Source organism: Microtus pennsylvanicus, chromosome 3, assembly GCF_037038515.1.
Source record: "Microtus pennsylvanicus isolate mMicPen1 chromosome 3, mMicPen1.hap1, whole genome shotgun sequence".
Taxonomy (NCBI): domain Eukaryota; kingdom Metazoa; phylum Chordata; class Mammalia; order Rodentia; family Cricetidae; genus Microtus; species Microtus pennsylvanicus.
In genome coordinates this window covers 60,595,813-60,609,231 of record NC_134581.1, presented here as the reverse complement: position 1 = coordinate 60,609,231, position 13,419 = coordinate 60,595,813, and the positions used below count along the sequence as shown (strand labels likewise).

At 45.7% G+C, this 13,419-nt stretch overlaps 1 protein-coding gene across 3 annotated transcripts in view; it reads right to left on the bottom strand.

The window, feature by feature from the left end:
- Thsd4 (thrombospondin type 1 domain containing 4) overlaps positions 1-13,419 on the bottom strand; it is a 585,674-nt gene that overhangs the window by 174,631 nt on the left and 397,624 nt on the right. Inside the window, exon 1 of one of the 3 annotated variants that reach the window (XM_075965644.1) lies at positions 11,227-11,422. The exons of the other annotated variants lie outside the window; for them this stretch is intronic. Coding sequence (XP_075821759.1) covers positions 11,227-11,298 — 72 coding nt within the window. The 5' untranslated portion in view covers positions 11,299-11,422. Of the gene's footprint in view, positions 1-11,226; positions 11,423-13,419 lie in introns of those variants that run through there. 3 annotated transcript variants of the gene reach the window in all.

The following is a 13,419-nucleotide window of genomic DNA, read 5'->3' as shown; positions in this document are numbered from 1 at the left end:
CCTGGCAAGCTGGCGGGTGATCCCCAGAAATCCTCCTGCCAATCTCTGCCTTTCCAGTTCAGGGATTACAAGTGCATGCCGCCAGACCTGGACTTTTATGTGGGTTTGGGGGATTGAACTCGGGTCTTCACAGTTGCAAGGCAAGCACTTTATGAACTGAGTCGTTTAGCCAGCCTCAAAGCACAGGACTTTCTACTAATCTGCTCAAGTGATCCTCTCACAAAGAGCAAACTAAATTTTAACTGAGCTTCTCATGATATCTCAGCCACAATTGGCTACTTTTTCTATGGTGCAACTGCAAAAGGAAAAGTTAAAGGAAGATGCTGAAGGCCGCCCTCACATCTGCATAAACCTTTTCAGTTTACCAAGCTCCATCTTACTAATACTGGCATTATATCAATTATATTTTATGGTATTATATTAATGCCTACTGAGATCAATATTACCATCACCCTACTTTGTTGGTGAGACAACATAGGTCTAGAAAAATTGTTTCTCTAATGAAATTTTGTTTGGAGGGAACAAAAAAGACCCAAGTACATCTTACAGAATGGGACAGAGGTGTCTGTCTTCTTCTCCCCCTTTCACAATTTCCCTGGGAATGGCAGGAAAGAGACACGTGTAACAACTATAAAACAAGAAAGGATCCGGTCAGCAGATAAAAATTCTGAGGAATTTCTGGATGTGAGAGTCTATGTTGGCAAGAAGCCTCAGTGGAAGAGGCTACCCAGAGCAGCCACTGCAAACATGGGGACATTCTAAACTCAGAAGCAACTGTACAACGAGAAGAAGCTGCTGAACACCAGTGGCCATTAGCACAAAGGAGAGGATGGTCTGATGAGACAGCAACCGTGGCCCTGTAAAGAATCTGGTGGGAGACCTCAACCAGCTTTCTTGAAAAGACACACAAACACTAGCAAAGATACAGTAGACACGGACCATTTTATCTATAACCTTGATTTAATGGATACATCAAAACATCCTGATTTATTGTGTCACTATTCACAAAAAAAATCAACCCAGGTAGTCTTCACGGATGAACGGGTAGGGGAAATGTGGGGTATACATACAGGGCAGTAGTATTCAGCTAAAGGGAATGGACGCTGTCCTTTACAGCAAGTTGGATGGGACTGGAGAATATTATGTTAAGGGAAACAAAGCAGGTACGAAGAGGCAAGGGCTGCTTGCTCTCATTGTTGGAGCTTAAAAACAGATCTCACGAAAGTAGACAGAATACTGGTTACCATAGGCTAGCAAGGGTGGATGGAAGGGGTGGAGGAAGGCTGGCTGATGGAGACAGGAATGCAATTGGGTAGGAGGAAGAGTTTTAAGGTTCTGCAAAACAGTAGATATCTATGGTTGACATTAATTGTGCAGTTCCAAATAACTACTAGAAAGGAGTTTGAAAACTCCTAACACAAAGAAAAGAAAAATATTGAGGAGATGCATACACCGAATATCTTGATCTGCTCATTACAAATTATATGTATCCCACTGTATTCCAGAAGTATGTTCAATTATTTGCATCAAGGAAAATTTTAGTGCGACAGCAGAGAGGTAACACAATTGGTAAAATGCTATTGCATCGGCAGGAAAGCCTGAGTTTGGTCCCCATGGAAATAGCTGAGCTTAGCGGTGTACTGTTATTGAGACTGAGGGCTTGACATAGGGACCCTCATTGCTAGGGAGGCAAAGCCAGGGGATTCCTAAGTTTTCAAGCTCCAGAGCCCAGTGAAAGATTCTGTCTCAGACATATGTGGCTAGCTCCTGAGTAAGACAGCTAGCCCTGACCTCTGCTCTCCAGACACGCACACACACATTAATCTTAATACTTTGTTACAAACAAGTACATATCTTCGACCCACTCACCCCCTCCACAAAACTATAAAAGTACACTCTTAAAGTTCCAATACTCAATTATAAAAATATGCACCAAAATGAACATTTTCTCAAATAAATCTGACAATGTTTACAGAATGCCTGTCCATAAAATCAGCTATACAGCAACAGCTCTCAAAACCTCTGGATCACAGACACCACATTTTCTGACCACAGTATAATCAAGTTAGAACTTAAATTGGGATTAGGAAAAAAGGGCCAGCTCTCCATACTTATTTTTTTAAATTACATAATGCACAGGCCATGTAAATTTTTTAAAACATGAGAGTGAAAAACAACCATCATAAATGAGATCTTACAAACTATGGGCTGGCGACACGGCTCGGCCATTAAAGACTCAGAGATACAACCAAAGCAGCAGTTTCTCACACTAACAGATTAATGAAAGAGATAAAATTATCTCAATAGACAAAAACTATCAAATAAAATCCAATGCCTAAATCCAAATGTGGTATAGCGCACCTTTAATCACAGCCTTAGGGAGGCAAAATCAGGCGGATATCTATGTGTTAAAGGTCAGTCTGGTCTGTGTAAAGCTCTCTGGGTAAGTCAGGGTTACATATTGAAACCTTGTTTCAAAAAAAATAAAAACAATACCTATTCATAAAAAAGTTCATTATCTTCACGGAGCAGGAATAGAAGAGACATTACCAAACTGATAAAGCATGCAAGCAAAAATTTCTACCAAGCTGTTTTCAGTAGCAGCATATAAGAATTGAAAAGGCAAAAAGGTCATTCTGTACAGGGAATTATGTACTTAGAAACTAAAAAATTTTATATTTTCTTGAAAATCTTTAAAGGCATAAACAAACGTGCAGGGTATACTATGTTCATAGAGAGAATGTCTCAACATTTAAGTGATATCAGTGTTCTCATAAAGAACTACAGATTTAATACAGTTCTGATAAAAATCACCAAAGGATTTTCAAGAAAAATTGACAATACAACTGCGAATTTCATTAGGAAGAGCAAATATTTAGATAAAGCCAAGACAATCCTCAATGAGTAAAGATGGAGAGATGGGCTCCGCAGAGTGGGCCTTGCTCTCCAACTTGAATTACAGAGGCAAAGACAGAGAGATGGTTGATGGGGACACAGAGACTGAAGAAAACATGCATGGGAAACTGATACTGGACAGTAAATTTGGTGCAAATGTATTGAATAGGAGACTATTGAATTGTGTCCTGTCAATGCAGAACACAATCAAATCAGATCCTTATTCTCAGTCCTTAGGAAAATCAGTTCTGGGTGTCACCATATTAAAAGAATCCACTTATTTAAATATTGTTTGCTTTCTTTCATTTGTGGTTCTTAGGGGAGTGTATGTGTGTGTGTGTGTGTGTGTGTGTATGTGTGTGTACATAACTGTCTAAGGGACAGAGGAGACCAACAGGAGAGAGGAGAAGGGAGAGAAAGGAGGGCAGTGAGGTAGGGGTAGGGAATATGCTCAATATGCAAAGGCTTGAAAATAAATAAAGGTAAAAAAAATTTTAATGTGATTTTCCAGACTCAGATAATTTTAGAAAACAACATAAGAGGCTACATCTATATCCTCAGAAATGATTTCTTAGGAAACACAAAGAATCAACATAAAGAAATTAAACATACATTTAAATACTTTAAAACTGACAGCCTCTGTTGAGACAAAAATATAAAATTTTTATATGAGCTACTGGACAAATATTACAACAAATAAAATTCATATCAATATATAACAAGCAAAGGATTCAAAATCAAACTATGCAATGAACCCCTAACTTGGTGTTGAAATAGCAAAAATCAAATTCAAACCAGGAGATCGATATAGACATCTCACGGTCTGTGCACACACACAGGTTACATGGTAATAGCTAATGGTCAGAGAAATGTCAGTTATATACGGATACTATTTTATATCTACCACATCAGTAAAAATTAGCCTGTTCTATAATATGGTGATCCTTGGGAATTTGCCTGCACTTCTAAAGGACACGAAATGGACACAACCACGCAGAAGCCAACCTGGCATTCCCTTCTGCTAAGCTAATGCAAAGGCAAATCCCCTACAGGAGTCCTTGCTGACTCAGAGAGGACACATGTTCCAGAACGTTCATAGCAGAATGCTTATTGCAGGAAGACAAATAAGAAAACCCAAATATCTGGGGCTGGAGACATGGCTCAGTAGTTAAGAGCACTCGCTGCTCTTACACAAGGCCTGGGTTTGAGCCCCAGAACCCACATGGTAGCTCACAACTGTCTGTAATTCCAGTGTCAGGGATCCAATGCCCTCTTCTGTCCTTCGAGGGCACCAGGCACACATGCAGTGCATATTTGTATATGTAGGAAAAACACTAGTACACAGAAAAAAACCCTAAATAAAAAAACCACATATTAATAGTAAGAATGATGCTATATTTCCATATAGCAAGTTCTACATACTCAAGCTGTGTTGCGCTAAAATGATGGACCCATAGCTGCATGGGCCATTCATGTTAAATGAGAATTCAAGCTGAGTACAATGTCAAGACCATGTTTATACAATTTAAAATCAAAGAAAATCAATTAATATGGCTTTTAGAGATATATACATATGTAATCACTACTACTAAAACTATTTTTATATTCTTTAAGGCAGGGTCTCACTACATAGTACTGGCTATCCTGGAACTTGCTTTGTAGACCAGACTATTCTTATATTCAAAAAGATCTGTGTGCTTCTGTCTCCTGATCTGGGATGACAGGTGCATGTCGCCACCACTCCACCACACACACTAGCTGTGATTACTGTTTCTGTAAGTGATGGCAGGATAACCATACATTTCCCGGCGATGTTCATCTCTGAGGGACAGAAGACAGGCTGGAGGGAGCAGCTGGTAGTGAGTACAGGCCTGGGGTGGCCTGGTGTTGTTAGCCGGGCAATGGCCATAGCTGCCTAATTATCCCGCCACCTCCACAGTCCGCGATTTCTCCTACACTATTAAATGCTACCCCTTTTATAGGAACAAGAGTCATTCTTTTTGAAACACTTACCTACTCAAAAGACTATTCCTTTCCAAAAGGCCTTGGTGGTTTTACGATTCATTTTGAAACTCCTTGAAGAAAAAAAAGTTAATTCCTCGGGTGTTTGAACTGCTTCAAAGCATGTGAGCAGAGGAGAGACGTTTGAATTTTATAAAACTTTGGGCTCACACAATTAAAGATCTCCATGAACCAACGGCACTGATTTATAAAAGATAACAATGGAATATTCATAAATCAAGTAGCGAAGGCAATGAATACGTCAACCCTAACAAGCAAATCGGTAGCCGGGTAACTGTAAAAACACAGCCAGTCCGTGACCACATAAAATCACTACGTAAATATAGTAAAGGAAAAAGGCACATGAGTATTTTGATGAAGGTAGACAAAGTCTGATAAAATTCCACAACCATTCCTGATTTTTTTTTAAAAAAATGTGGATAGGAACTTATAATTGGATAACATCATCTACCTAATGTATCTGGCAGGCCTCATGCTCAGTGGTGAAATGCTAGCATTCCCAGCTAAGTCTGGAAGGAGTTGAGACTGTTCGCTTCCACTGCTCTGACTCAACTGGCCCTTCTAGAAGGTCCCTGCAATTGCGACAGGCTAGCAGGAAGGAAGAGGTCAGTTGAGGAGGAGCTCTGTCATTACACACAATCTGAAGGCGTACATGCACTCACACGCACATGCATACACATTCCTTTATAACACACACAGATGATTCTGGGTGGAGGATGATGAACTGTGAACCATTGTTCTATCTGAGGAGAGAAGAACCCTGAAAATGGGGCTGGGGAGCTGGCTCAGCTGGAAAAGTGTTTTCCCTGTATGGGGACTTGAGCTCAGATCCCCAGCAGCTGGGTTAAAAAGTCTGGAATGGTGGTAGGTGCCTGGGATCTCAGCACTGGGGAGGCAGAGGCGGCAGGATCCCAAGCACTTGTCGGTTGGCCAACCTAGCGGAATCACTAGGTTCCTGCCCTACTCCATTGGGCTGTTGGCAACTGATGGTTGCCAAGGAAGGGAGAGTCGCTTTCCTTGGGGATGTGGCTGCTAGTAGATTGTTTTCGCCGGATGGGTACATGCCCATGTGTATAGAGGCTGGACTCAGGGTTATTAGTAGCAAAACAAAAAATAAAAAAAGAGGACACCATGTTGGAAGATGAGATGGAGGGCGCTAGGAGGAGTTGGACAGAGGCCGAGGTGGATGAGTGTGGTCAATATATGCTGTGAAATATATGTGTGAAACTCCAAAGAACAAAGCATTTCAATGAGCTGAAAAAAGATGTCACCAATGAACATGCCAAAGTGAGTGGGAAAAGCACATGAGGCCTCAGCCCTACACAAAGGACTAAAGACAACCGAGGAAAGCTGGGAGCGGGATAGGCGGTCTTCCTCAGGGAGCACACCAATTGGTTGTCCAGTGCCAAATGGTCAGCCCTGAAACATATGTACAAGTAACGCTGTAAAGACTCAATGGGTTATATTTAGGAATATTTTGGATACACACACACACACACACACACACACACACACACACACACGCACAGAATAAAAATTACTGAAAAGAAGTCATGAATCTGAAGGAGAGCAGAGGACTATATGGGGGGGGGCTGGAGGAAGGGAAGGGAAGAAAGAAATGTAAATAAATTATAATCTTGGGACATCTCGCCCTTGCACTTGAGAAAGATGGCCTGCCTTTCACCACAGGTACGCATGAGGTACACAAGTGAGCTGAGCCTGAGGGCCTGAGAACAGCACAGCTGACCCCACCCCACCTCATCTGCCAGGAGGTGACATGGATGAGGAAAATATGCTCTCTCCCCTCCATCCCTTGCTACCTGTGGCAGACAAGAGAACTGACCCCAAGTTCACAAGTGAGAGAACTAGCCCTGTCCCACACTCACTGCAGCAAAAGGAGATCGGGTCCTGCGCCCACCTGAGCAGCACACTAGAGAGCACCCTGCGGTCCAGGCTCTAGGTGAGCTAGGCCTGAGGGCCTGAGAACAGGAGAGCAGACCCAGCCTTTCCTAGTGTTCCCCCTAGGCAATCAGGAGAGAGGGTCCTGCACCTTGCCTGGGCAAAACAAAACAGCTGGCCCTGGTGATTTGTGTGTTGGGGATCTGGGGCTGGGGGCCCCGAGAGCAGAACTGGCCCTGCTCCTTACTGCAGGCTGCACTGGGTGAGCTAGCCGAGGCAGTGCTGGAGAAGTGACCAGGAGGGAAAGCTGGCATGCTACCACCCAGGCCCAGAACCAGGGCTATGAGTTGGCCCACCCCAATTTCCAACGAATCTATGAACTGTTGGAGCATATAAACCAGATGAACCTACAGATCTAAAACAGCAGGATCTCCATGATACAAGACAACAGGATATCAAGGGGGCGTAGCAGAGACAAGAGGCCTTGAGCCAGACCAATGACTCTGGGCAATGAACACTTGCAAGTAAAGAAGAATGGATTAAAGGGTAGACTGTGTGACTCAACAGGCCACAGCTTCCATGACAAGATTCTTCTTCTTTTGGTGTTTCTTTGTTTTGTTTTGCTTTTGGTTTTTCTTTTAAATTTGGTTTTGATTTGGGTGGAAGGTTGCAAGAGCAGAGGGCAATTGTGAGGGGATGGGGAGATAAGCGGGATGGGAATGCATGATGCGAAATCCACAAAGAATCAATAAAAGTTAAAAAATTATAATCTCAAAATTAAAAAATAACAAAAGTACAGAGGAGAGGGAGGGGGAAGATGTTTGACACTGACCTCTAAACATATGCCTGTGCACACACAGGCATGCCTACCTGCATTCATGTGCGTGTACACACACAGACACATTTTAAAGCATGTCATTTTGAGCTGGAAGTGTAGTTCAGTGGCAGGTTAAATACCTACCATACAAGATACGCTAGGTTTATTCTCTGGCATAAAGTAAAAGAGAGAGAAAGAAAGAAAGGAAGAAAGAAAGAAGGAAGGAAGGAAGGAAGGAAGGAAGGAAAGGAGGAAGAGAAGAAGGGAGGGAGGAAGGGGAGAGAGGGAGAAGGAGAGGGGGAGGAGGGGAAGGGAGGAGAGAAGAGGGGGAGGGGGAGAGAGCGAAGGAGGGAGAGAGAGATACAATCAGTGGTTTTTAGTGTAGTCACAAAGTTGAGCATCTACCCCAACACCACCAAATTCCCAAACATTTTCGTCACCACAAAAGGAAAGTCTGCAACCATTAGCAGCCCAAATACTCTTTAATTTGGATAGGTGTTGCCATATTGCTTTACCAAAATTAAAACAACAACCTTTGTCATCGTCTCACCACAGAGTACAAGCCCTTACGGGTTTCTGGCTGCCCTTACTTCCTCCTCCCTGAACATGCCAGGATCTCACTGGTCAGAGAAGGCAGTGCCCCTACTCCTCTGTCTCCACAAAGACCCTGCATCCTGGCATGCTTTCCACACTCACAAAGGTACTGAAACAACTGGGAGCAGGGTGCAGTGTAGAGTTCTTGTCTCACACGAGCAAGGGCTGGTTCCATGGCCAATATTGGAAATAGGGGACTAAATGCAAATAAAGAATGCATTTGAAATTGCACCAAGGGCTGGAGAGATGCAATTTCCCTCCAGAGAAGCCTCTGCTCTTTCTTGCAGAAGATCAGGGTTTGGATCTCCGCACCTTGTCAGATGACTCACAACTACCTGTCACTCCTGCTTCAAGAGATCTGATGCCCTCTTCTGGCTCCGTGGGCACTGCACTCATGTGCATGTGCCTACGCCACTCCCCACACAAACAATTACAAATAAATACAAAAACTTTTGAAAAATGCTGGGAAAGTCCAGCCTGACTTCAACAAGTGTTTCACAGTCCTTCAGAGGACGCACCACTGTGTGCAAGTGTACATGGCTACAATTCCGATCTCGTGAAGGACAGAGGCATTCTAGTGACCCCAAGGCTCTAAGTTCAATGCCATGGCAACAAGGAAACAAAAGCAACAGCAGCCTTTTACACCCCGTGCACTGACCTAATACCAGGTTGCTCTGTCCTCGAATGACAAGTACCTATATCCCCAGGGCCATCCAACTGAGACATCCTCTGCACACACTTGCTTCCCCCACTTGTGGTCCTCCAGGCCCCCATTGGAAAGACTTCACACCCAAGACAACTGGTTCTGCAAACTGGTCCCAGCTCTGCCGCTTGGCTCACAGCCCCGGGCTGAGAATGCAGCCCGCTCAGCAGCCTGGATGGACAACGCCTGCTCCCCTTTCTTCCTTTCCTCCTGTGTGCTTTAGGGAACATCCGAAGGAAGGATAATTAGAACCTGCAAGAAAACCCACTGACAGGCAGGAGGAAAGGAAACTGTGGTGACTTAAGGGCGCCGCCACATGTTTATGGGCACGTGTTTGTAAGTAACACGGCAGTAAAAAAGACGCTCCTATAAAATGCCACATTCTTCAAAGCTCTACATAAACGACATTCTCTTTTAAGGGGTGGAGACTCAGTCATGTACCTTCCTCATCATTTCACTTCCAATAAGCAAAAACAATCCTAGTTTTACCATCTCTTGGTAGGGCAGACATTACAGAGCCGACTGCACAGAAACATTCACACACATGCGTGCACACACATGCGTGTGCACACATGCTGGAGAAACAGAGAAAAGGTGCAGGGAGATCTTTTTATGGCTTAGCAGTGCAGGTGCCAGGGGTAGCCCGGTAGGAGTCTCACTGCCTCTCTTCGGGCTTTCTGGCTGTTCATATTCAGCATACATACTCGAACTCCAAAGCCAGTCTGGTCCCACTCTCCTGAGAGAGCGGCCAGTGCTACCTGCACACCACCAAAGTAAGGGTGTGTCTGTGTGTGTGCGCTCTGCCTTCATTTCCTTCTGCTTTGCCAACTGCGAGGCGAAACAGAGCCCTCTGCCTGCGTAAGAAGCTCCAGGACATGAATTCCTGAGTGGCCCTCCCCGGGAGCCAGTTGTGGGCAGGTAACTGAAGCCTGCCTTTTGCCTTGCTGTTAATAAGAGTAATTGGCACACCGCGGAGGGGCTGCGGCGGTGCTGTGATTTGCTCAGTACAGAGGTCTCCCCTGACCAGATGTGTCGGCAGCGGTGATAGAAATATTTTCCATATGAGCTTTCCTCTCGCCTGCTTAAGTGCTCCGGGCTGAGTGAGGTGGGCCCATTTGCCATTTACTCCACACAGTAAAAAAATCAACAGGGAAGTTGCAAACTTCAGCTACAAGCAGAGGCCAGTGTTCTGCTTTGAGCTTTTAGCTTTCCTAATCTACCAGGCATCTCCACTTCCCTCTCGGGAGCTCTGTTCCCCAGAGACTATCCACGGCGCAGAGGGCGAAAAGCCTAGGACAAATGACCCGGGAGCTGAGAGCTCGTGGAACCTTCCTCAGCCTTGCAGCCTGGGCGCGGGCTGGGGAAGCATGCTCAGGGAGAAAAGCAATGACATTAGCTTTCAGGACTCACTTGGCTCCTGACAAGGTGAACAAAAGGCAAAGCTGGGAAGTGGCCTCGTAGCCCTTTTAAAAGCTGTACACAGTGGGCTTTTCACAGAGGGAGATGAGCTCCCTCCGAGTCAGTAGTGAAGGAACGGAGGAAGACTCAAAGTTGGTGCCAGCTCATTTGCACAGCAGGGTGGGGACATTAAATGTTCCTCTCTCCCTGCTCAATGAGCAACACTTCAGGCTCTGCCTGCATCAAAACTGGCTCCCAGAGGCATCAGTGATACCCAGCAAACACACGAGCTAGACCAATAAGAAGCTGCCCCCACAAGCCCCGAAAACATGCCTCCTTTTTCTGGCAGATCTAAGCACACTTGTAGCCATGCTGGCTGCCACTTTCCCTTTCCACACTCATGACAGAAAGAGAAACACTGGTTTACCCATGCCCCTTAAGGCAAAGAAAGAGAAAAGCATGGCAGGAAGGCAGGAAAGCAAGGCAATCTCTCACACATGCAGATTCTCTCTGAGGCACTGGGGGGAAAAATGCCTCAAAGGCTATGTCCTTCCTGCATGTGTACTAGACCTTACTAGAATCTAATGTATATGCCACCCTCCACCCCAGAGCCCCGCAAACAGCATAGAAGCATGCATGCCTCAGGCATCTGCCACCCAGGGCATGTCAGGTCCCCAGGGTGGCAACTACATGGACAGGCTCAGCACAAGACTTCAGAAAGTACAGGATCCTTCAAGAAGAGAAGTTTCCCTGTGAAAAAAGTCTAAAATAAAGTCATATAAAGCATTATTCTTTGCACACCATAAAAACCTATTCCTTGATCCCTCTTCATAGAAAGAAGGGGAAATTTAATACTGACAAAAAGAGAACTTCTGACAAGATCGTTTATTTGGCTTACCTCTCCCCCTGGTCTTGCTAACACTGCTGTCTCAGTGTGGAACAATGTTAATAACAGGTAGCTGACAAGCATTATTACCCAGAATCAGAGCTACCCTGGAGGAGAATCCGGCAGCCAAGAGCTAACGCTAGCAGATGCACTTGCGGCTCCGGGATCCCAGCCTGGAGTTCCGTGGGCACCGCGCTGGTTCCCTGGCTCCTTCCCTCACTGCGCTACCCCGTGCTCGGAGCTCAGCCTCTGTGCTGAAGAAAACTGGTAAGCTGATCTCTTCATGTAATAACTTCTCCTGGCTGGGGGAGGGGAAAGGAGCCGGCTGGGAGCTGGGGGGCTGCCTTTAACAGAAAGCAGAAAAGGGGAGGGACAGAAATGATCAATGTGGAGGCTGCATCTGGCCTCATTCATGAAAAGGGCTCCAAGGTAAGCACTTCGAATGCAGGGGGGCGGCAGGCTGTGACGGGAGGAGATGCGGGCTGGCAGCTTGGGGAGCAGGGACACTCAAGGCCTTCTTCTTACCTCTGGGTCTGGGGCTAAAGGGCTTGGTGAGCTACACAAGTTACCAGCCCACTCTGGGATATGGCCCCCCCTTCCCCACTGGTCCTAAGTCAAGAGGTGGGTGGATAGCTTCTGCATTCCTTTCCCTGATTTGATGGTTGCAGAAATCTAGGCACAGACTTCTTTATCAAAGGCAGCCTGGAAAGTAAAGAAGTCACCAGAGGGCCACCTGCTTGTCACGTGAGCACGAATGGACAGGAACTGGGGAAGCCCCTGTATCTCCCTCTTGCTGCATTGCTGGGTCATTGTACCTACAGCAGTATGAGGAGGAAGTACTGTTGCGGATGTAAAAATAAGAGATAAAGTTCCGGGAAGTGAACTGTGGGTGGTTATGTTGTTGAGAATGTGTGGGACACAGGATGTTCTCGGAGAAAGAAGACTTAGACTCAGAGTGATTGCCAGAGTGGGATTGGGCACAGGGCTCACACAGACCTGCTGGCGGCTGCAGACCTTCCGAATTCAGTTTTGTTCTGGAATAGTATGGATCAAGGTCCAAAGTGGTTTGCAATCCACCAAGTAGTGGATTCTGCCTGTGAAGGCATGCAAAAGTATTCTGGGGGTATTGGTGGCCAGGGAGAATAGGGCAATATCAGGCCCAGTGTCCACTGGAATCAGGCACGTGTGGGTTCAAACCCCATCTCTATAATTAACAGCCCGTTGGTAACCCCAGTGAGTCCTGGTGGCCCCTCCTGTGAAATGGAGAAATGCCACCCAGCGATTAGGGAGACACACAGGTCACACAGACACACAACTCGGCACAGTTTGTGCTGTAGAAGTACTAGCTTTGTCCTTGGTCTAATGTAAGTTCGAAGCTCAGCACCAAAATGTAAAATAACAAATGCTTGAAAGTCCCAGGCTATGGATATTATTCTGCATGAATGAGGAACGGCTGAGCCTAACACAGTTTGCAACCTCTTTTCATCGCCAGCCGTGCAATGATTTCCTAGTGAGATTTCTCAGAAGGCTTGTGGGGAAATCACTTAGAAGTCCTCTTGCCAGAGAATCAAGAGAATCAAGAGCAAGGAGGATGCTAAGGTCCCATATCCACAGACACATTTCGGTGGTTCTTCTGAGCATGACAGTCAGGTCTTACAACCATTCTGCTTCCCCCACATTATGCTGGTGAGAACACCTGGGACTCCCTTGTTCCCACCCTTACCTCCTCAACAATAGTTCTTCAAGCTACCAGTGCCCACAGTGACCGTGGAACGCAGCAAGGAGGAAGAAAGAAATGTGTAGGGTTTGTTTGATCTTAATTTTGTCTTTGCACCCCGCTCTCCCTCCTATTCATTGTTATATGTCCACGCTGAGTTTTTTCTGCTCCCCATTAGAAGCCTAGTTACTGACTCAGTGGTCTGCCAAAAGTGCAGGCATTATTTAAGCCCAGCTTCTTACAAGACCAGGGATGTTTCCTAGCCAGGGGTTGGGAAATTCCCTGCAGAGGGTTTGGCAGGAAATACTTGCAGTTTTGCAGGCCATATGGTCGTCTCTGCAGCAGCTACTTAGCTCCCATCCTAACAAGTGAACACACTGTAGATGTGGCTGTCACAGTACAACATTACCTGTGCAGACCGTCTCTCGTTGGCCTGGAACTGCCCGGCGGGCCAGGCTGGCTAGCCTTCAAGCTTCCGGGATCTGCCT